At 39.9% G+C, this 24,420-nt stretch overlaps 1 protein-coding gene across 5 annotated transcripts in view; it reads right to left on the bottom strand.

Annotated features, from left to right (window-relative positions):
* LOC147331510 (rho GTPase-activating protein 9-like) overlaps window positions 1-24,392 on the bottom strand; it is a 46,547-nt gene extending 22,155 nt beyond the window's left edge. Inside the window, exons 1-6 of one of the 5 annotated variants that reach the window (XM_086293896.1) lie at window positions 24,081-24,392; window positions 16,029-16,108; window positions 11,735-12,065; window positions 9,443-9,641; window positions 8,892-9,286; window positions 1,644-1,895 (exon numbers count right to left, since the gene is read on the bottom strand). In XM_086293896.1, coding sequence (XP_086150022.1) covers window positions 1,644-1,895; window positions 8,892-9,286; window positions 9,443-9,641; window positions 11,735-11,956 — 1,068 coding nt within the window. In that variant the 5' untranslated portion in view covers window positions 11,957-12,065; window positions 16,029-16,108; window positions 24,081-24,392. The remainder of the gene's footprint in view (window positions 1-1,643; window positions 1,896-8,891; window positions 9,287-9,442; window positions 9,642-11,734; window positions 12,066-16,028; window positions 16,109-24,080) is intronic. The other 4 variants (XM_086293897.1, XM_086293895.1, XM_086293900.1 and 1 more) reach the window with 4 other exon arrangements.
* Between the last annotated feature and the right edge of the window lie 28 nt (window positions 24,393-24,420).

Here is a 24,420-nt window from a genome sequence, read left to right on the forward strand (position 1 = left end):
AAATACCCATTCACAGTTTTAAATAATGATAATAAAATGTAATAAAGTTGGGACCTTTTGTCAGACTGCTCTCTACGGCAAGTAGCAAATGGTATTTTCTAATTTTTATTTATTTATTTATTTATTTATCTTTTGCTATATTTTGAAAAATAAACGTGCTGAGGATAAGATTTCACAACTGAAACTACTTAATGTAAAAATTAAACTGACAGTAAATGCTGTTTCATGCAAAGTGAAATGCTTGACTGGTTAAAGGGAAAAAACAAAGGACATTTCCAGGAAATAAGCCAATAAACAGCTGAGCAAATAATCCTCATAAACATTCTTTTTAATTTACTGCACAAAGTGAACAAACAAAAAGGTGTGTGGACTTTGTTACATTTAGACAGAGTCAGGTTCACAGTGTCATTTGGCTTCTTCTTGTTTTCTCGTGTACATTATTCCAAGCTAACCAGTTAGTTGCTGCAGCTTAATATTAAACGTGCAATTCCTCATTTCACTTTCAGAAAAAACTGCATAGTTCTGGAAAGCGTTTCTGGCACAGTTTCAGTATGAAACACACGTTTACCTGTGGAGACTCTGCATGTACTAAACAGTTTTTCACTTATAGTATTTCTACAAGAAGAGACAAGTAAACATGAATGTAACCAAAATTTTCTGCAGAGCTTGTCATGTTGAAGTTAAAGAAGTTAAAGGCAGAGTTCAACAGCACAAAGAGAGCTGCTTATTTAGTTGATTAAAGTCCAAAAACTAAAATCTGAAACAGAGGCAAGAAGACCCCAAAATGTTACAAAATCAAGGTAAATCAGGAATCAGAGAATTAACGAGAAGGAAAAAGAAACAGGTGAGTCTGATCGAGGATAATGAGACGGGAAGTAAAACGAAAAGCAAATCACAAGACATAAGTTGTGCTTTCCAAGAAGTACGTTTTATTTTGGTGACAAAATAAAACAGGAAGTAGCTGAACACTTATTTGAGACACTAAGGGCTTTGTACTGTATACCCACGCAACGTGCGTATCATAAATGAATGTAGATGAGTGATGTGTTACCAGCAGGGAAACAACCAATGGTGGGCATGCTGGGGTCATGCCACAGGGAAACACTAGCAAACAAGCAATGGAACTCACAGAATCCTAACCAAGGTACTGAGCAAGAAAATCAAATGTAACAATAAACCTATGAACCTATGTAAAATTATAATTTAAAAAAAAAGAAACAAAAAACCCTCAAAATACCCAGCACAATGCCACTGCTTCTGTATGGGGAAAAGGACTTCTGGAAAGTTTTTGGATCACAAGAAAACACCAGATAATTTTAAGTTCAATGTGACCCTTTGCCAACGAGAGAACATGCATAGTATCGATCTCTCCTGCTGTGGATGTGTGATCGCCGTGTCTTCAATGCTCTGTCTACGTAAAAAGAAAAAATGACAACCAAGCCTTTTTTTAATGAAAAGGTCCCTTTTAGTGCTGATACAGTCAAACCATTTGAGCATATAAATGAGCATTCTCTTTCATTTGTACACCCTGACCCTCTTCTATGGTCTCTCTTATGAGAAGACACTTTCATTAAACTCTGGAAACTGGATTAAGGGAGGAAGAGTGAACACTGAAGGATTTCCTGTTGAGATGGATATTTTACCTGGTTGGTATATTGACCACGGGCCCGGCGAGGAGGTTTCCAGGACCTTTCTTTGGTAATGCTGTTGACATAGTACCATCTGCCTGTGGTCGCGTCACAGTACTGCTCCCATAGGCCCAAGATCTGAAGAGGCTGCTCACCTGGAGCGGGGCTAGGTGGCTCTGGCTGTGACTGACGCTTCTCTGTCTGCTTTTCAGTATAAAGTGGAGAGTCCTGCCAGGACAGCTGGGAGAGATAAGACTCTGTTGGAACCTTTTATGTATAAATAATAACAAGGGAAAGGAGAAAAGATAAGAGGGAAGGAAGTAGAGAAAGAGAGCCAAAGTGAAAAGTGTATAAGAAGGAAAAATGTGAAATTTAAATGTAAAAGTTGCTCAGGAAGGAATAAATATTGCATTATGAAGGAACTTGAGGAACTCTGCCTCAAACCAAAACACAACCTTCACAGACATATTGTGTACAGTAGTTGAGTTTATCTGGCAGGAGGATCATATACAAGTACCACATCGCACAGGATGCTTTATGTAAGACAGAAACTGCCAAAATCTGCTAATGAAATTAAAGATTAATATGCAAAGATTTAAAATGCAAATTAATAAAAACATGAACTAAATAAATTAATCAAACGGAAAATAAAATAGTAAGAAAAAAATAGAATGTAATGTAAACGGTTCCTATGTAGCACTTTTCTACCCTGAGCACTCAAAGTACTTTATACAACTTGCCTCATTCACCCATTCATACAATCACTGTTTACTCTTGTTTTTCTACACAAGTCTTTACCATTTAACATTAATTCCATACATTAAAGGTAAAATGGTAAATTCTCAGGTTTTACATATCGTGACAAAAAATATTCAAAAATTTTCTAAATACAACCTCAGATGTAATACAAAACCTGACATATTAGAGTGGGATTATTCTTTTAACAAAAGCTAAACTAAAATGCAGAAGTAGTGTGCACACCCTTCCCATTTTCATAGGAATTAAGAGGATAAGTCGCAGATAGGTGGTGCTAATCAGACACACTTGATTAAGTGGTCATCGGCAAGAAGGTCTGGAGCATTCTGGTGAGTGTTAAAACAATGCTACAATCTTGGTGCACGTCCCAGCAAATTGTCCCCAAAGCTCCACACTCTACAAGCCTCAGTGACGGCCGATAAAACCACAAGCCTCTGCAACAATGTCCTTCGAACAGACAAAACAAAAATTGGAGATGTCTGGTCATAATGCACATAAGTGCCACATGTAGAAAAAATCAAACACCTCATACCAGCTGTCAGCACAGTAGTGGAGGCGTGGTCATTTGGTCTTGTTTTCAAGTCACAGGACCTTCACACCTTGCAGTCACTGAGATGACATGAAAGCTTCTGAATACCAAAGCATGCTTGAGTCAAACGTGAGGCCATCTGTCCAACAACTAAATGTTCACTGAGACTGGGTCAACAGGATGATGACCCCAAGCTCACCAGCAAATTATAACAGAATGTCAGAATGTCAAAGTCAAGAGCGCAACCTGATTAAAATGCTGTGGTGAGACCTTAAGAGAGCTGTGCAAAAACGAATGCCCACAAACCTCAACAAACTGAAGCGATGCCCTAAAGAAGCGACGGCTGCAATTCCTCCAAATCATGTGAGACACTGATAAAGTCATACAGAAAACAACTACTTCAACTTACTGCTGCTAAAAGTGGTTCCACAAGCAACTGAGTCATGTTTTTTTTCCCCACACACTGCTTCTGTATTTTGGGTTAGTTATAAATCATGACATAGCACAATACGTCATATGTTGTTGATCATCTCAGGCTTCATTTACCTCATTTTAAGACCTGGTAAAAACATTTTTTTTTCATGATGTCTTCGTATGTAAACCTTTAAAAGAACTTAAAGAAATGAAAGAGGGTATGCTTTCTTTTTACCATGGCTAGTATGAAGTTAACTGACTTTTGGAGGCATCCTTATTTAACTTTTAATGCCTAAAATGTCTGCATTTTACTCCAAATTGTTACTCAAGTATTCTTACTCAACAACTCAACTATGGCGTATGAATAAAAAATAAGTGCACAGACTGGAAACGACTAACAGCAGATTGTTGTGGCTTCAACAAAGGCAGTCAGAAATCCCATACAGAAGAGACAAGAAGAGACTGAAATCCCATATAAAGCAATAAACAGAAAAAAATTAATCCTCTTATTACAGAATAACCTGCCATTGTAATAATCTGCACTCACCCTGGCAGAGAGCACTAAAGAAGCAGTTACAAGAGAAGGAGATCTATAAATCCACTTAAATGAATTTGAAGCACTAAAGATCATTTTTGTATCAAATATAGCTGAAGCATAATTCAGAAACTGATTGACTTACAAGCTGGTTGATCCCTGTTACGTAACACTGCCTTTCAGTTATTAACTGAAGGAGCATGGTGTGTGTGATGAGCAACGTGATGGTAGTTTACTCCAGGGGGCAGTAGTGGGCCTTTGTGTCACCCGAAGCTTCCTGTCCCACTGCTTACTTCTGTCTACCTCAGCAGATATAGCAAAACATCTTTCTTAACAAAGTCAAACAGAGCCATGTTTTACTACTGTGATCCTGTGCTGTAGCAGAAGCCTGAACATGCACATTAAATGTATTCAGCAAGTAAATGAATTCTCAAACAAGAAAATCAAGAATAAAGACAACATGAATCCAATCCCATATTCCCAAAACACTTTTTGACATTTTGTTTTGCCTTAAAATGAAAAGTAATTATATCAGACCTAATTGATTTCTCTCTCGTGTCTCCTACTTGCTTGATTTATAAACTGCACAAAAGAAAGAAAGTATACTTTATTGATCCCCGTGGGGAAATTCCTCTCTGCATTTAACCCATTCACTCAGTGAAGCAGTGGGCAGCCATTGGGCGCCTGGGGAACAGTGTGGAGGGACGGTACCTCGCTCAGGGGTACCTCAAGATCAGTTCGGTGGATTCAGTGGATCATGGGGCAACCACTCTACCTACTGAGCTATCCCTACCCCAAAAGAGCCGTTATCAGTGTTATTAATCATAAATATGTTTTGCAACCATTGTTTTTATCTATTAAAGTGAAACTGTCACACCAGTGACATCACCTGTAGTGTATATTGTTGAGCTGTTTGAACATAAGACACTGTTGTGCATCATTTCTTTCTCTCTTTCTCTTTATTTTACACCACCTCCTCATCATCATCTCTAGTTATACTCAGTGGACAAATATTAAGAGTTGGTCGCTCGCTATGACGCTATCACAAAATAACATAACCATGAAAGAGAAGTAAGCACTTGTACTAAATATATAAGGACTGACGTGTTGTAAAAATGTGCTTGGTGCAGCAACTAATTTGTGTAACATTTAAATTTTGATGGTTCGTTTCTGCGGCTGGGAAAAGTTTCGGGAAGGAAATTGTTGCAGATGTGAATTTATGAATGCAGTTAAATGTAGGAACGTGGTATAATTTGTGCACCCGCGCTTTGCTTGAACGGTCGAGTTTCTGTGGGTACAAAAGTCTAGACAGTGGATGATGCAGCTGTGCATGACTGTATGTGGTGTTCAGACTATTGCTCCTTTTCCTTGTTGTAGATTTGCTGGTGTGTTTGGAAATCATCTTCCTATTGCCTGAGCCAATTTCAGCCACATTTTAGCTGTCAGACAGAGGGCCTCACGTTTGACCCGAGCATATTTTGGTAAACAGATGAGTTCATCTTCAGCTTAGTAACTGCAAGATCCTGTGTCTGCAGAATAAACCCAAATCATCACCTCTCCACCGCCATGCTTGACACCTGCTATAAAGTGTTGGTGCTGATATGCTGCTTTTAGTTTTTACCAAATGTGGTACTGTGCATTATGGCCACCACTCCAAAGTATACTGATGCAGAAACCTTGTAGGGTTATCAGATGCAAGTTTGCAAAGCAAAGCTGCGCTAACATGTTCCTTTCTGCAGACGCCCATATTTTTCAGTCGTTTTGTAATTATATTGCCATGAAGTTCTGCTTTTTATAGGGGTGTTCACACTTGCTGATCAAGTGTATTTGGTTAGCAGCAGTTGGCTCCTACTTGCCCTGTTATTTCCTATAGAAGGAAAAAGGGCGTACTTAGTTTTTCATGGGACTGCATAGAGTGGTGTGAAAACGCTCTTTTCCACATGATTGCATGTGGTAAGTTGTATTTGACGAACAATCTCATAACAGAGTTTTGATCTTATTTTATCTCATGTGCATTATTTTTTCCAGCGTGTAGCATCATACGAAATCTCTTATTGTTGCCTCTGCTGACCCACTGCTTCTCCACGTATGCAAATGACCTCTGCTGAGCCCTGACCATAACACCATGGAACACATATAGGCTAAATGTGACAGTGAGTTTCAGCTTATGAGTCAGCATCACTTCAAAGGCTTGCAGGCACATTCCACAATTCTCTGGAAAGCCTACATACATGTGGAAAGCATTATGGCACCATATCAATGCCAATTGCTTTTGAACACCATGTACAACAATCAATCACAGTAATTATCTTGTGGTTTGTAATGAAGCAATATCTAATGCCTCAAACAAATTACCATAAAAATACTGTTTAAATAGATTTCTCGCCCCTGCAGGACAAAAAGATAAATTAAGCTGAAATTCATCATCACTGTGGCAGCACTTACAAGGAGGCCTGGCAGGAATGTGTGGTTAGAGAGTGTTTTCTGGTTGATAAACAGGGAGTTATGACCTGAATGTGGCTGCAATAATCCTGCTTACTGGTATTAAAGGCTCGAAAGAACATGGTCCTCAGAGAGTGAGAGGAATAGACACGGAGACAGACTGGCTGGAAGAGAGATTGGAGATAAAAAACAAAAAAGGGAGGACTGTCATTTCCACTGAGATCACATGTACCCACAGTTACAAGTGTCTTGTGGAAGCACGGTTCAGTCGGAGGAAAAGTCTATTTGGACAGACAGTTGGGATGCTAAGCTGTGGGAGTTTCCCACTTGCAGAAGAATAACCTTGAGTATTTGTCTCACCAACAAGGCCTTGTGTAATACCTTCTGATGTAACACTGGGAAGCTCTGGCGTCACCACAACTTGATTGCTGCTCTAGGAGGATTATTAAGGTCAAACACTAATATAAATAAAAACCAGCCACTGTTGCCGCAGCTGATCTTAATCATTATGTGGGATTCAAAAAAGACGCATTAGGATTTTTCTATTTTTATCGTCCTGTGGTATTCCTGTAGTTGTTTGCTTCTACTAATATTGAAATCATATATTTTATCAGATGAATTCAGCTAAATGAAAAAAATTCCAACAGTATAGTACAGACATCAGTAATTACCCCATACACGGGGTCAAAGTTAAAGGTGCCGATGCTGTCCTTTGCTACACTTTATCCAGCTGTCTTTAACATTGATGGAAAGAATGTAGCAGACGCAGCTATAAATCTTACAATTTGTCTTTTAATCTTTTATATTGTTGTGTTTGATTTATTCCAATTTTACTTGATTAGTCACAGCAATAGCTGGATCCTATCCCAGGGATAGGTAGGGTACACCCTAGACAGGTTGGCAGCCTGTTGCAGGGCCAAGACAGACAGAAAACCAGTCGCGCGCACATTTACCTATGACCCATTTAGAATCACCAATTAAACGGAGATATGACCTTTGCATGAGATTAAAGACTTTGCCAATGACAGGAGTTTAAAATTACATCACTTCATTCAATCTGAGTTGCATGTCATTTTCCATCATTTACCTTCACTGTTTAATCCAGAAGTATGAGGATGATAAGTGACAACTGTCCAACAGCTAGCTGTGGGCTATCAGATTTAAAGAACTGCTGCCTTTAAGTTTAACTGTTTGCTGACAGAGTGCTTGATTTATCCGTTTTGTTGCCTCGACCTTCTTTTTGGCAAACTTATACAAACGTCATGTGGACTGCTTTTCAGAAACGTACAGTGCTGTGGAAATTAAATGTCTGTCAAAGTTAAATACGTGATTTTTTTTAAACAAGCATTCATCATTTAAAAAAAAACTTGAGTAGAGGTTCAGAAGTCTGAGTAGATGAGTACCAAATGTCACCTATGACCCCGGGCCTCGGACCGGTACCGGTCCGTGAGTCGTTTGGTACCGGGCCACGAGAGTTGAGGCTCAGGTGTGAAATGTATGGTTTTCAGGGTTATTTTGTTATCGTTTTTATCGTTAACTCAGTTTTCCTGGGTCTTTTCACGTGTGTTATGAATAAATCTTCATTTTTTCGGTACCGGTACTAGTTTTATTTTGTTGTATTTATCCGTGACACCTTAAAGGCCGGTCCGTGAAAATATTGTCGGGCATAAACCGGTCTGTGGCGCAAAAAAGGTTGGGGACCGCTGACCTATGATATCATTACAGGGTTGTGATCTTTGCTTTCCTGTGCTTGTCCACTGTGTATCACTCTCACAGGGCCAAAGTGTCTAAAAAACCCCAGTCAAATAAATCTAAACAAAACTACAGCAAAGGCCAAAAACTACTAATATATACTAATACAGTCAAACTTGGTGACAGAAAGATGAGAGAAAAAATCATTTCCTTTCAACACCACAAGAGCAAAAAACTAATGTTTACATCTATATTCAGGGGTGCACTTAGGTGGGCCGCAGGTGCGCATTCGCTGTCAAAATAAAAGACGCGCACCAGATAAGACGTTGCAACGCGCGTTTGCGTCCATATAAAAAGCACTGTTTTTGTCCGCTAGAGTGGGATTTTCATGGCACATTCTGCACCACATCTCTGTGCGTTCATCATTTGTTTGAAGCCAGCTCACCTCCTGCAACCACTTTTCTGAGAATACGAGCTTCTTTTGCGGTTCGGACTCCTTCTGACATTTCTTTGGAGGTGGAGGAACACCAAAGTAATTGCTTAAAGGAGCTTGCTTCTTCGACATCTTTAAGAGTTCAAAAAACTTTTGTCCTCCTCCAGAAAATCTTATGTACGCAAATGCGCGTTGCAACTTCTTATCTGGTGCGCGTCTTTTATTTTGACAGCGAATGCACACCTGCGGACCACTTATGTGCACCCCTGTCTATATTATTGATATTACCATCTTTGCTGCCAGGATTTATGAAACTGTCACTAAGTGTAAAAAAAGTGAATTTTTCAAAGAGCTTCCTAAAATACAGCACAACAGAAATCATAGCAGACAAACTAGTCGCAAATACAGTGCTGCAAAAGTCTTCGCCTTTTCTTTTTTGTTGGGTTTTTTGACTCGACCTACCTGCAGATGGTTGTTCTTGCCTGAAGCTCCTGCTACATCCCATTGGCTACAAGACTTCTTGGGAATCCTGTGGTTTGTGCGACTGCTGAAGCCACCGCCCACCTCATCATACGGATTCTCCATCAGGTTTTCAGGCAGGTTGTTTGAGCTCTGGCTCCGGGTGATTGTGGGAACTACCCTGGAATTTGTAGGTGCTGTTTCTGCTGTGGAAGTAGCTTGAGACCCAGGGACCATAAGGTGGCCTGATGAGGAGGTGGGTGAGTTGGAAGCAAAGGTGAATCCAGAAAGGGGCAAAGTTGGGAAGTGACCTCTATCCACGCTGGTGTTGTTTTTCAGACCTTGGAAGACACTGTTGGAGTTGAGGTTTTCCATGGAGTGATAGAGGAGTTTGTTCACTGCAGGAGAAGATGAAAAAAACGAATACTTCCACATTTGTTCTAAACTTATTTGTCTGTAAGTGCAAAAGCGACACAGCCAGCTTTGTAACTAAAAAGCCTCAACCACAGGTAATTTTAGTAACTGCCTCTGACATACTTTAACTTGCACTTTACCTTGGCGCTGTTCATTATTTGTAGCTCCGGTTGCGCTGGGAGACAGCGACACTCGCGGCAGTATCCTAAAGTTGGTGTTCAGTGAGGCAGTTGCAGTCAGCCGCTGAGGGGAGGGCATGGGCGCGATAGGTACCTCGGTCACATACGTGGCAGGAACATACAGCGGCTTTGCTTTACTGGCTGCCCCGATCCTCCGCACCTGTCAGAGAACAAACAGAATTCCAAAGGCTTTCTCTCTTTTCTGCTACATAAATGCTTTCAGTCCAACCAAGCGGCAACAAACAGCTGAAGGCTGAAGGGGTTGCGGAAATGTTTAATGATACAGCTCATTTTGACATCAAGCACATGCAACGAGTATACCCGCAACTTCCTTTTTAAAAAAATAACATCCTTTTTCTCAGCCCACATCATTTAATGAGCTCAGTGGCTAAAGTGAACAATAACTGAGTAGCTTTTCCAGTGTAAGAGTTACATCTGAATAGCCAGTGTGCAGTATTTTTTCCTTTGATGTGACCGGATGTGCGTTACAGTTGTGAGTACTCTTGCCTCATAGAGAGGAGGTTCTCGGTTTGAATCATGTGGCCGGCTGGGGCTTTTCTGTGTTGAGTGTGCGTTTTCATCCGTGCTTTGAAGTCATCGTGGTGTCAGTTAAATACATGTGTACATCGTTCATTCATCGTCGGCTCACTGTTGTGTTCCAGTCTACTGCTGTATTTTATGCAACAGATGACCATTTAAATATTTAGAGCTACTTTTAAATTCACAATGTAACCCAATGTGACAAAGCATACCTTTTTTAAGAAACACACACACGGACACAACTTTGATCTTGGAGTTAAGCACCTTAAATAACTAAAGCGTGAATACAAATGAGCCGTATTTTGTAGCCCATCATCAACTGTATCTTTTTATGCACAAAAGGTAAAAACACTAAAGTTGTATCCTCCGCCATAGCTCCTCTGGCAGGCCTCCTTTCTCCTCGGCCTTCACGCTTCTGGGTTCATTTTACGAACAGAGACATCCTTCAACACGGCATACCAAGACTGATTTCTAGGTCACAGACAGGAAGATGGAGGAGAAAGGAGACATACAGGCACAAAATAGCTAAAAGGAGAAAAGTCGCTAGACTGTGGTGCAACGTTTTACATGTAAATCTATTGTAGTTGTACAATATAGGACAGGCCTGCCATTGTTGCTATTTCTTAAACTAAACAAATTTCACAATTTGGACAGAAGTCAGGATTGAATTTAACCTACAGGCAGTTTATTTTGAGGCAGTTCTAGATACACGGTGCCCACAATGTAAAGTTACTCATTAAAATTTGTTTTTACTGTAAAAATATTATTGTTATGTATATGAAAGATGGACATAGGACTATGATGCCCCCCACTGGTTTCTAAAGTTTCAACATTGGCTAGAGTGTTGTCATTCAATCCGATATCACAGGATATCACAGCAAAGAGTGTAACTGAAAAACTGGTCCACTGTGTGGATGTCATATTTTATCAGACATCTAGTTTAATCGTTTCTAGCATAAAAGGAGCCTGGAATGTCCTTCATACCCACCTTGGTCACGAGCGACTTGTTGGATTTAAATATATAATCTCTCCCTGATGGTACTGTAACGTAAGCATGCGTGTCCGTTTCACATTTAAGGCAGCCAATGCATGATATCCACACAGTGGTCCAGCGCGTCTATCACACACTTTTCCATTAAAGTGTATGCATCAGTTCATGGTTAAGGTGCATCACTAGAGACAGACATGTATGCTAATTAATGCTAAATATGTTTAATCTTTACAGGCTTGGGGAAACCTGCAGTCAGCTGAGACTGAAGAAGTCACCTGGATGAGTGACGAAACGTTTCTCCCACTGAAAATGCTACATCCAGATGAACAGAATCAACCTTTTGGGATTTACCTACCTGGATGATTGAGTATGCATCAAGACACCCTAATGTTAAGGCTTACTAAAGTTTGAAAGAATGAGTTGTAACAAAATAACCTCATGCAAATGTGTTCTATAGGACCATATAAGTGAGAGACCCAATCTGTTTCTGTATCGGGCTGTAAACATGTTTCTTTCTACTGTAAAGGAAGGAAGTCTTTGTCACTTATGTGTTGACATCCTTTTTTAGCCCTGCAACATCTTCTAAGGCTTCTAGTAAAATATGAATTTATCCTTCTCAGAAACCTACAGTATGTTGCTCTATTTATACATGTTTTTGTTTTCATGACATTTATGAGTCCACTGACGCAAAAGACAGAGAAAATGAAAAAAAAAATTCTCACCTGCCACCAATCAGCGTTCGTCTTCTTCAGGAGAATGAAGCGTTCACCTTCCCGTATGCAAACCTGCCGTCCGTCTGCTCCACGGTAGCTGTAGTCATACTGGGCCTCGAGGACCACTGTACCACTGGGGACTCCACACACCGTCATCCCCCTGCTGTTCACTACAGATCCTGCAGCAGGCTGCTGATGACCAAAAGAGCGCCGCCAAGAACCAGAGAGCATGGCTTTCCCACAGTCCTGTTCAGCAAGCTTTGCTGGAAGTATGCTGATCTGTGATTTGAGTTGGGACAGTGCAGGGTAGGCAAGACAGGAGCCAGGACTTTGCCATGCTCTGAAACAGGCACATGGACAGACAAACACAGTGTGAGAGAGAGGGAGAGATTACCACAGCTGTGAGAGAACAATGTAGAAATGTCACCTGGTGCTGTGCAGGTTCAAAGAGAGCGAATCTGAATCCTTTCAGAGCTAAAAATGGAAGTCTGCATTAAGCTGTTGAAAATCACCAAGCTATAAAAAATATCTCTATTTTAGAGTTGGCAGGGTTTTTCTCTTTGTGAAATTTCTCTTTCAAGTCATCTCATCCAATTGTCTTTTCTGTTTTGCATCAATGTAAAATTTATATTTTTACATTTTGGAATTTGCATTGGTCCTTACATTAAGCAAGACTTTATTTTGATCTTTAGGCATTTATTGCATTTTTTTTATTTACTAACAACTGGCTTTTAATAATCCACCAACTGCACAAAAATAGCTCAGTGACGGCATGGATCACTGCAATAACATTCACAAATGAATAAAATAAACTTTTCTTTCCCACTTCCTATTTTGCTATATTTAGTAGACAAGCAGGAGGATGAAGTGCTGATATTTGTACACAACCACAGTGCACCACTTTTCTATTGTCCTTTCATCCTGTTAGAAGAGACCCATGTGAGTGAATAGCTCATGCGTATGGAAGATGTAAGGAGCGCAGTATACCTAAAATAGCATCTGTCTCCATCTCTCCACCTGAGCCAGCATCCCTAAGCTAAACCCTTGCTTTATGCAGCCAAGACCCGCTTACATAAGAGAACATCTAACTTTCTGCCAGACACATAGAAATACAGCCTCACACACACTGACAGTAAATACACCCACCATCCCTACAAGCAAATCTGCAAACACACGAGCATGAACAGAAGGGGAACATCCCGAGCTACGTAGCAACAGTCAGACCTGCTGTACCTCACGTCACTGAGGATGGGAGAGTCCAGGGATGCTGGACAAGACAAGAGAAAGGAAAAGGTCTGGAAGCTGGGGATAAGCCAAATGATACAACAAGACCACATTGTTAGAGCTAGGTGAGAAAATAATAAAACCAGAGTAGTAGAGGAATGGAAGAAGCTTAACAGAGCTGTGAGCTGATGTGAGGGTGGCCAGGGATAGCTGGCTGAACCTTGATAATCCGACTGTTATTAAAGCATGGGAAAGAATATGTAACCCCCCACGGCTATAGAGAATTGCAGTAAAACCCGTCTGTAACAGCATATGGGTGGAAGAACTGCCTGCCTGGAAGACAGTCTGGCTAACACTAGCAGGAAGTGCACTGGAAGGCACACAGGAGCATTTCATCAAAATGTAATGAATCTGAATAAAAGCCATACCACGTTATGAATAGAATAACTAAAGAGACATCGGCTAACGTCCCTTTTGCACATTAGAAAAATGGGAAGCAATTTAAATTGCGAAGTAGCTATTACGCATTGATTATCACATAAAACTATTTTGCACGCCTTCAAATTAATATTCTTTTACTATATGAAGCATTTTATGAAAAGTGCAATACAAGAGATGAGAATTGCTGAAAAATAGAGTTTTACTGTATACACAAGCTGAAAAATAAATCATAGCTGTTGTTAATATTCACTCACCGACCACTTCTTTAGGTACGCCTGTTCAACTGAAATATATGATAAGCCAATAACATGGCAGCAAAATGCATTTAAGCATACACACATGGTAAAGATGACCTCCTTAAATTTTAAATGAGGATGACGGAGGATCAGGAAGTGATTTAAAGGACTTTGAGCGTGGAAGATGGGCTGATCCGAGTGTTTCAGAAACTGCTGATTTATTGAGACCATCTCTAGTGTTTACAGAAAATGGTTAGGAAAATAGAAAATACCCAGTGAGCTACAGTTCTCTAGGTGACAATACTTTGTTGATGCCAACGGAGGATGTCCAGACTGCTTTAAGCATATAAGAAGGCAACAATAGCTCAAACACCTGCTGACTGCAACCAAAGTATGTAGAAGAGATCTTTCAGAATACACAAAATATTGAAGTTAGAAGCAGATGGGATACAGCAGCAGAAGACCACACTGGATGTAGGTTAACAAGAGGAAACTGAGGCTACAAATCATGTTGGCTTTCCTGATTGTACCAGTGGTTTAGGCTGTTGGTGGTAGTGTGATAGTGTGGGGGATATTGGGGCCCCTAATACCAACCAGTCATTGTTTAAACACCACAGTCTACCTGAATAATTTTGATGACAAATCTGCAGCAACTGTGTGATGCTATCGCATTGATATGGACCAAGATCTCAGAGGAATGTTTGCACCTTGTTGAATCTGTGCCACAAGTAAGACAGTTTTAAGGACAAAAGGGGATCCAACCTGAGACTAGAAAGATGTACCTAATAAAGTGGGCAGTGGAGAAATATTTAGAAATATGACTGCGTTTATAAATCTTTTTTAATTGTCTGGTGTTCATAGACGTCTTTGCTAGAAAAAGCAAACACTGATGCTAGAATGTATTCTGACTGGTAATGCAGTAATTTCATCTAAAAATACACCTGGCAGTTTGTTACAGGAAATGATAGTGTACTAAAAAGTTTTTCTAACAACAAATAGAGTCATAACCTTGGTGGCTCTGATGTTAAACCCCCCCCAAAACTTAGCTACACTATTTAAAAGTGCAGCTAAGTTCAGGAGGGACAGAGGCAGAAGTCAGAGGCACGAGGCAAGCAAGCAAACAGGAAACAGCATGCACGCAGCAAGGTTCAACCACAGTTTGGGTCATATCCTTTCCATCTTGCCATTTGTTTTTCTGACTTGCCATATCACTGGGAGTTTTAGTTACAGTTTGTAAAATCTAACGGCCAAACAACTGCTACGTTTCATGCAAGTGCTGATGAGTTGCACTGACAACGAGACTGGAGCGCAGCACCGTTAGATGCAGTAATTACACAAAACTAAGCAGAGAGTGGTAGTTGTTTTTAGGCTTAACAATCTTGCTGCACGGCTTCGGTAATGTGTAATTTGCTATTTACATAAGCCAAAATTACAACTTACCCTTGGCGTAAAAAAGAAGATAAAAACAAACAGTAATCATATAGAGGGTCCAGGATGTGCTCTTCTCCACACACAAACAGGAAGAGCTTTAATGACGCTTCTGCACACCTGTTTGCCTTTTCCTGTCTTTACTCTTTGAAATTACTAACTGATAAGAAGACATCAAAAAATAAAGTAAAGGAAAAGCAGATTAGACTATCCACACGCTGCTACAACAGAGCCTGCATGGTTTATTATACTGTGTGCAAATTAGGCTGCTACTGCAGGGTTAAAGTCCTTGGTTGTATTAATCTGGATTTCAGTATGACTCTCCCAAAGGGCGATAGCTAAGACAGTTTTCAAAGTGGAGACAAAGTATCTCAGCAAATTCTTTATAATTCCATGACTCAACATTTTAATTACCGTCACTGTGTATTATTCACATCGGCTATTTACTGAAATAATCCAAAAAAGGGTTACAATCTCAGTAGAATTTCAGAATTTTTTCACCAATAGCAAAATGAAAAATATTTAAGATCTCACGTCAGCATCTACAAAAAGAAAATAAGACCAGAGTGTCTATTTGCAGGTCACATAGCAGCAGAGCGGGCACTGGCGTCATTCGCCCAAACAAAACAGTGAAGACCATATGGTGTCAGAGACAGACACAGGCACCCTGTCAAGGCTGTTGAGAGGCACGAGTGGTTTGTGCCAGGGACTGAGGGCTCAGGGATTATGACGCGGTATCAACAACCAAATATGAAGGAATTTAGGAACGAAATAAAAATAGATGAAAATAAGTGAGGAGGGAGAAAAACTCAGTGAATGCTGCATTTGTCTGTCTGCCTTTGCTTGAGTGTTTCCACTTTAACTCAGACTCTGTGTGCATGCAAGTCAAAGTGAGTTGAAGGAGTGGAAAGTATACAATTTGTGCATGCATGCGAAACAGCCAGAGAGAGGGAAAGAGAGAAGGAGAGACTCACCGTGGTCCTGAAGTAAGAGTTTGTCTACATCAACAACATCACCAGCTCACTCGATGTTCAGAGCCACACATCTGATAAGCCTTAAACATACAACGTACAATAAAAATTAAGAGGCATAACCTTTTTCCGTGTATTAAAAAAATGGACACATACTAGCAGCTCCTGCAGAAAATCAAACAGAGGCTGTCTTTATCATTCATCCATGCACAGACCATACAAAACACAGTTAATCCCATGCAGGCAATTATCCTTCCTCCACTCACTGAACCCCTGCTGACCCTCCCATCCATCATTTAGCCAGCATTTTGCCCGTGCACTGAAAGCAACGAGAATGAAAGAGACAGAAGGAGCGTGAGCTGGATGTTACTCATTCATGCAAATAAACAATACTTAAACTTGAGAAGCAGAAACATAACAAGGGGAAGAAACCATGTGAGAGTCGTTCTGCGCTGAACAAACAAAAGCAACCAGCAGTCCAGCTGATTGATTGAGCTATTGATCCAACTGGAAAGCTGGCTGGTCAACGCTTTCGCTGGACGTCAGAAATACTCTACACACCACCACACAGTCGTAAACACTGAAGCAGAGGAAAATGCATGCCTCGAAATCGTCTCAGGTTTCCTATTTAATACCTGGATAAGTTTCAGATAAGTCTAAAATGTTTCACATAGCACGCTGAACTACCAGTAAGAAGGACGTGGCGTTATACCATCAGTATGTTTCAGTCAAATCAGCAATCCGGAGAGGCCACTGGATTAAGTACTTTAGGGATTATACGCCTCCTTGGTAGCTGTGCATGTTTTAGTCAAACATTTTCCAAAACATTCATTCATATTTAAAATGACTTCTTCTGAAATGCATATCTTTTCAAAAAATACACATTTTAAAACACACACACACACACACACACACACACACACATGTATATGTAGTATGTATATCATATGTACATGATATATGTACACATGACATATTACACAATATGTAACTATTCGAAACCGATATATCAAGGGACACAAGATGCATCCTCCTAAAATCCAAAGAGTAAGTATCTATAGTGTCAGAACACAGTGCTTCAGTATTGCCCCTTCAGCAGAAATAACCTTGTGATATCCTTTTTGTATAACTGTCCACCATTCTCTTGCAGCTACTTGATGAATTTATGGCCACTCCTCAGTTGAAGATGATTGGGGATTTTCTTGCATGTACTGTCTGTTAATCCCGTAAAATATCTGTGGGATTCAAATGTTTTCGACAATGTTATAACCTAACCCCGGATTTCTTCTTTTGGAGCCATTAAAATGTGGATTTATAGAATCATTATGAAAGGTCCACCTCCAATTCAGCGTCAACATTTGAAGCGCAGATGGCCTGACGTTTATTTTCAGGCACTCTTTGGTATGATGCACAATTAATAGCTGAATCACCAACTGCAAGCTGCCCAGTCTCTGAAGCAGCGAGGCAATGCTAAGTATTTCCACCATCATGCTTCACAGTGGTTTGAGGTACATCTTTCAAAATCTATCTTTGGTCAGCTATGGCCAAACAACTATCTTCAAATCATCTGTTCAAAAGACACTATTCTAACAGGCATGCAGGTCCTTTACCTACAAACTGTAGCTATAGGCCTATCCAGCTAAGCCGTGCTATAGAGAAGCCATTCAAAACAAAGAGCCTCTTTTCAGTGCCGTGAAAGCAGTCACTGATAACACATTTAAATTTGCCCGATAAAGACAACATCTGTTCTTTTTATTCATGATTTGTTCTCGTTGACAGTTTTTTTGCACTTCTTCCTCTTCTTCATATGATTACCTTTAATGTTTAACCTAAGCACTGAACCAAAAAAAACAAACATCTACAAGTGATTCATTTACTGTTGCACGTGATGATGATTTTGTATGGCAGCACACCTGCAAGCAACTTTTTTGGTTTGTGTTTTTGAGGGCCCGCTACAATCGAAGGAAGCTGTAAATACATATGATCTGGAAAAGCATTGGTGTGAAGTATAAATGATGTGTTGTTTATGTTTTAAGGGATTCATGCAAACCCACATGCCATAACGCTGCAGAAAACATCCTGAGGCTACACAGTAAATGCAAACTACAATGTCATATAAACGATATATTTAGACGAGAGATAACAGATATTTAAAAGCACATGAGAAGTAAGACATGGTTATAATAATTTTCCCCAATTTTCATATCATTTCCAATAATCAATGTAATAATTGCTCCAAACAGCTCCGGCGTCTGAAAGACAAGACAGGTTTATCTCCCACGGAGACGATTTGAAATCGCTGGGCCAATCAAACTTCACCACATGGCAGGACTGGAAAGGAGTAAAGGGTGGAGAGCTTGGTGTCATATCATATCCATATTCATTCCATACGTTTGAAGTGGAAAGAAGGCGGCTTTAATAATCATGGCTACACGGTGTTCAAAGAGAGATGAGACATGAGGAAGAGGAATATAGACTGAATGAGGAACTTCAAAGGGTTTCCGCGTACACTGCCATATCTGTATACACACAGAAAACACACACTCACATGCACGTACACTGTACTGTATTTACATATAAATGTCTATAACCGAAGGCGTCGCAGGAAAATAAGACAAAAAGTTGCTGCATGTGAGACACGCAGCTCAGTAACATTAATTACCACAACAATAAGTAAAAAGTAAGTCACTGTAAGCAAACAGGGCTGCTGAATTAATAACTGTGTCAGCCAAACAACTTTTCATATCTCAGTTCTTCACAGTGTCATCACTATGTGCAAACAAGCATCCAAGTTTGCCTGCTACACTGGCAGCTGGAGCTCCAACCTTTAGTCAGGTAAGTATTGCAATCAGTGAGATATTGCATCACTTCCTACATTAAAGGGCTCTGTAGCACAGCGCTGTCTTAAAATAAGCACAGGGATGCCTCAAATGTTTCCTAAAATCAGTGCTTAACCAAACCGTATGTTGCATTGCCTAAACTGCACTTTAAAACTGCTAGCATTTAATGCTTGCTTTCAGCAGTGAGCGATAAACATAATTAATGTAAAAGCTGCTTCAGCCAAAGTCAAATCAGATTTTCTGTATATTTCAAAACATGGTCTGTTTCAATGTCTTCACAATATAAACAGCAATCAATCCTTATCTTTAAACTGTCAATTCAGCAAAACACCCTCTACAGCAAAAATGAAGACAAAAGAAAAAACACCCTCTTTAATGAGCTCATTTACACATTTAGCTGGAAATCGGTCTCCTCGCTGTCTGATGAGCAGCTCTGCTGACGACAGCCACATGAAGGAATGCAGTGTATGGATGTACAGTTATAACTACTAGGGCTGATGTCTCTCTCTCCATATGAGACACATGCCTCAAGCCAAAACAGCCTTTCATCCTCGCAGAGCCATGCATTATTGATGATTAGACCAGAGAGAGACACTGAAACACACACTGTGTTTCCCAGTGTGCTGGCAGGATGACGAATCTGTGTATGAAAGCATGTATGCGCTTATATGTGACTAAACAGGTGGGCTGGATTCTTTTAATGATCAGCTGAGTAAACTGTTACTGAGCCAATCAGAAAAGCAGAAAGTGACAGCGGAGCAGCCATTGGCTCAAGCCCGCTACTGTCATTGTGACAACAACGTCTGTGACCGACTGCGATCTCCAGTGTCTCCAGTGCGTGTTATCTTTTTCTTGTTGCGCATCGCAGCATTGCATATGTGTGATGCCATCATTTCAAGGGTTTGCTGATGCAATGCTTGTGTTTACAATGAACCCTGCAGCCTGCATCGACACATAGCAAACTTCTTCAGAGACTTCACATGTATACTACTCAACTTCCCATTTCCCACATTTGAATATAAACAACAACCAGACAAACCAGTGTGCCAGTTCGGCAGAGTAGCGCATGATTGCCCAGGGGGCAGTCTTTAAAGAAAGTATCACGTTTTTTTAATTAGCTTTTGGATTTTACAGAAGAAAACAAGGTAAAAAACACACTGCCAACACACTTCTAGCTTACGTACCAAACAAGCATGAAAATGCTTCTTATTTCAGTAAGCAGCTTACATATAAGAAACAGCACTAAATGCTTTGGAAACACTAACATCATATTTTAAAGCCAATAAAATTACACCATTCAAAACTGTCTTCATAGAATTATTTTTAATCTGATTGACAATGTTATCGCTTAATCTATGAGCACAACTTATGAGATACAGCAGCAACATTTTTCTGCAACATTTCATTTTCAAATGTAAGAAAATACGGGAAAAATAAACACAGAGACCTTCCAGTCCAAGGCGACATGTTAACCGCGCTTGATTTATCTCCTGAACATTTAAACCCAAAGATCATTTTACAGCTTTTCCTTGCTCAGAATGGACCAATGGGGAGTACATGTGTAAACATGGTGGCTACATGTTACCTTGCTTGACAAAAATAATGTTTTTGTATGTTGGTGACATTCCTTTGGCTCTGCAAAACCTCTTTGTCAGGAGTGCCAATAATTCACTTTTAAGGAGAACACATAAAAGCAGCAAATCTGCATTTGAGAAACCAGAACCAGAATATATGTTTCTGATTAAAAATGACTTGTCAAAATTGTCACTGTGAGTGGAATGACTGATTAATGTGAGGAGGGACTTTAGCACTAAAACAAATTGTGATAAGGAACTAAAGAGACTGATTAATTTTTTCGATAAAGGCTGATAAAGCAAGACATCGAGTCTGCGGAGCCCTGATTTTTGATTTTTTTTTTTTTTGTCTGAAGCACAACATGTGTGCCATGTGTTATTTTCTATACTTAAAGTAAATCAAAATAAATAATGAGCTTTTTTGGTAGGTAGTTGGTGACTATAAAAAAATTTATTATTGCTAATACTCGTATATTAAGTATCAGTTAATGACGAGCAAACAAGCTAGCCTTCTTTCACCGTATTTCCCAAACCAAATGTCATATGGAAGTCAATATTTATTATTTACAGAATAAAAAATGAATCTTCTCTGACTGGGCTGGTGAGTTGTTGCCGAGCCTGTGGGAATGTGAGGTACATTGATGTTTCTAATGAAGAGCTCTGAGCTCCATTGATCCACCGGGGATGAGAGTGAGCTGTCAAAAGCTATCAGGCAAGTCAAAGACCCACTTTTAGCTGTGTGTAGCTAAAGTGAGCACGATAGTGTTGAGGCGCAAGGAAGAGCAGCTAAACATCCCACGGCAAAGGGTATAGAGAGGAGACACACACACACACACACACACACAGAGGCACAGCTGTGATGCCCTCAGAGCGTTCAAGCGGTTATTTGTTTAGTAAAGGGGCATTGCACAGTTAACAATAAGGTTTACAATGTGTCAAGTGATCAGTTAAAGTGTACGACCTTCTGGTCCAATATTTAGGTTAGATTTATTTTTAAAAAAGAAAAGCAGCAAATACCAAATTTTAATCAATTTCCTTTAAGAATGGTTAAAATTATTGCTGATTATTTTTTTATCTGCAGCTTTTTAAATTAACAAGTCATCTCAGCACTAACGCAATCTTAGCACGTCTGGTTCCTGTTGTCACATTAACATCTACATGTGCATGACACAGCCTAGTGAAAGCAAAAATGACTGCATTGATACTTTAAGTACAAGCAGGATTAAATGGGATTAAAACACAGCACAAATGTGAATGTAAGCACCACTGCTATATTACACCGTAGCTGCTAGCACTGCTTTCATATAGACACTGTATAGCAGGTAAATCAGGACCTGTGCTGTTCTCCAATGGGATGCAACAATATGTATCATGAAAATGTAATGAAAAGATGCCAAAAGATGTGCGTACGGGTGGGTGAGGATAGGAAGTGAAAACAGTGGGAGGTGTGGGCGACCAATGGCATAATGTCACCATGAGCCAGCGTGATTTTGTTCTATTCAAGCAGATGAGACAAATTACTAATGACTGTATTTATGGCATGCACATACCACACACTACACTGTCACTGTAACTTAAAGAGAACCCAACTGCCACTAAAAATCCCACTATTACAGTATAAGTACAAGTAATTTATTTAAAAAAGACCGCGTGTGTGGGGGGGAGGCCAAATACACCCTGGACAGATCACATCTATATCACAGGACTTATTTACATCACATTGGTAATTCTTTAAGCTCATCAAACATAAGAATATGCTTTAATTTAAAAATAAATGAATATAGAACTTAGCAGTTTTGACTGTGTGACAGTTGGCAGACTTCACTCTTTCATCTCCGAGCAGCTGTGAGTGGTATTTATAACCTAAACAATTAATCAAAGAATAAGCAAGAAAAATGCAAACTGATTAAAGTTTAAACTACACCTGCTGCACGACTTACGTCTGATTAAACAGCTGCTCTATGTCATGTTTTCCTCTGCAAATACATTAAATTCAACATTTTCTACTTGATATAAAAAGGCTGGACAAAACAGAGGCTGGTTTCTCTCAGGGAAACAGTCAACGACCACTCTATAAAATATATTTTCCACACAAACATTTTAAGTTCAAAGCTAAAACAAGTTAATCATGGATAAAGTGCTTTATAACCAAGAGACAAACCAATAAACGAACACCAAAGAAAGAACATATGGTAGATTCGGGGGCCTTTAGGGCTGCTTTTCAGGACCAGATGTCTTCAGGAACCGGAGATAGAGAAACAGTCCGCACAGCAGAAAACACAAACGTGAGTTGAGGTCTTTCTGCACCAAATGATCTGCTACTGCAAGGACATGTATGCTCCGCATGTTGCATATAAGCAGCTATACATTTCTCACTGTGATAAAAACAGACTGCCCACAGACTTACTGAGATATTAGAGTGCAGCAAGAATACTTTGACAAGTAACATACCACAATGTGAAAGGCTCGAGTCCCTCAATCTTTTCTTTGACACTGCATCCACAGCAGTCTGTGGAGCACAGCAGTAATTAGAGTGAACTTGTAGCCCTCATCTTAATGCTGGTACGGGGGCGCTTTTAATCAGCAAAGTTGCAAGCAGAGAATAATCTTTCAGCCTGTTGTCGTCACAGGCTGGCGTAAAAGGGAGCAAATCTCCTGCTTTGCGCGGACTTAAGAATGATTATGAAAGAGCGAAAATGCAATGCATCAGTCAAAGTGTTTCCATCACACCCTGTGGTTAACCCATCCATGCACTTGTATGCACGCATGTAGTGTCAGAAGCAGGATGCAAATATTTCTGTATGAAAAGTGTCATATGTAAAGTGATGATATGAGGATTTTTTATCAGCGCGACCTTTAAAAAGATGATGAGATGGCCAACAGAGAGTCGTGGTGTCTGCACAATCGTAGTAATGAAATTAGTCAAGAAAACAGAATGAAAAATGGAGAGTGAGAAGTCAATACTGTGTGTATAAGGGGAGGGGAAAAGGAAACTTTGAAGAGTGGAAAGTGCTCTTCAGCAGGAAATGGTTGGAGGTTGAAAATCTGCTTTTGTCTTGGGCCTATAAGTTAGCCGTTTGTGGGTTTGTTTCAGTTCAGCAGTTGTAATAACTGTATATACAGCATGTGGTTTCAAAGTCTCATGTTCTGAGATGTTTGTTTTGGAAAACGTAGGCATGTAAACTATTTATAGAGGCAGAATTGACAGGGCCTGCCTACATATTTTTTTGACAACAAAGAGTAAAACTTTGTTGTCAAGGTGGAATAATTCTCATATTGTACCTACAAAATTAATGCTTGCATCCAAAATACATAAAAATGAAGCATAATCAATGTAAAGGTGCAGAAAGGAAATCAGTAAATAAATAAATAAATAAAACACATTACACAAAAATCATTTGTCTTTTGTATGTTTGAGTGGGAATGAAAGTTTCAATCTATAGCCAAATGTGGCAACAACAACTCCTACAAATGAAATTCGAACATCTCGTGGTTCAGTGTTTCCACAAATAACAGTGAATTCAAACTGGATCACAAATAGTTTTTGCAAAAATGTATAAATATTTTTGCGGAAAATGAGTTCTCTCTGCAAACAATTCAATAGTGATCAATCTTCTTTTCGTGTGAGGGGCACAACTCACCTTGCAGCGACGTGATGACTGCTGAGTTATGTCTCCAGAGCGCGCTGTAGATATATAAGCACTTGCGCCTCGGTAAGTTTGCTTTGCCTCTCTTGTGGGAAGAGTAAAGATAACTTCACATCATTCGTTTAACGGGAGCAGAAGAAAGAACTCCGAGGTGCACTTTTCCTAATTAATAGTCATGCATGGACACTAAGTTACCCCTGCAGCCCATGATGATGGAGACTCCTCGCTCTTTAAGCGGATGGAAAAATAGTCTGAGCTGGACGGGTTTGGTGTTTTAAGATTGGTTACAGTGGCCCAATATGATTGTACGCGTAACCAATCAGCTCTGCTGAAA

The sequence above is a fragment of the Aulonocara sp. 'chitande type north' Nkhata Bay genome, linkage group LG5 (genome assembly GCF_057382095.1).
Source record: "Aulonocara sp. 'chitande type north' Nkhata Bay isolate Kocher_YH1m ecotype deep benthic linkage group LG5, A_spYH_male_GT1.1, whole genome shotgun sequence".
Classification (NCBI taxonomy): Eukaryota; Metazoa; Chordata; class Actinopteri; order Cichliformes; family Cichlidae; genus Aulonocara; species Aulonocara sp. 'chitande type north' Nkhata Bay.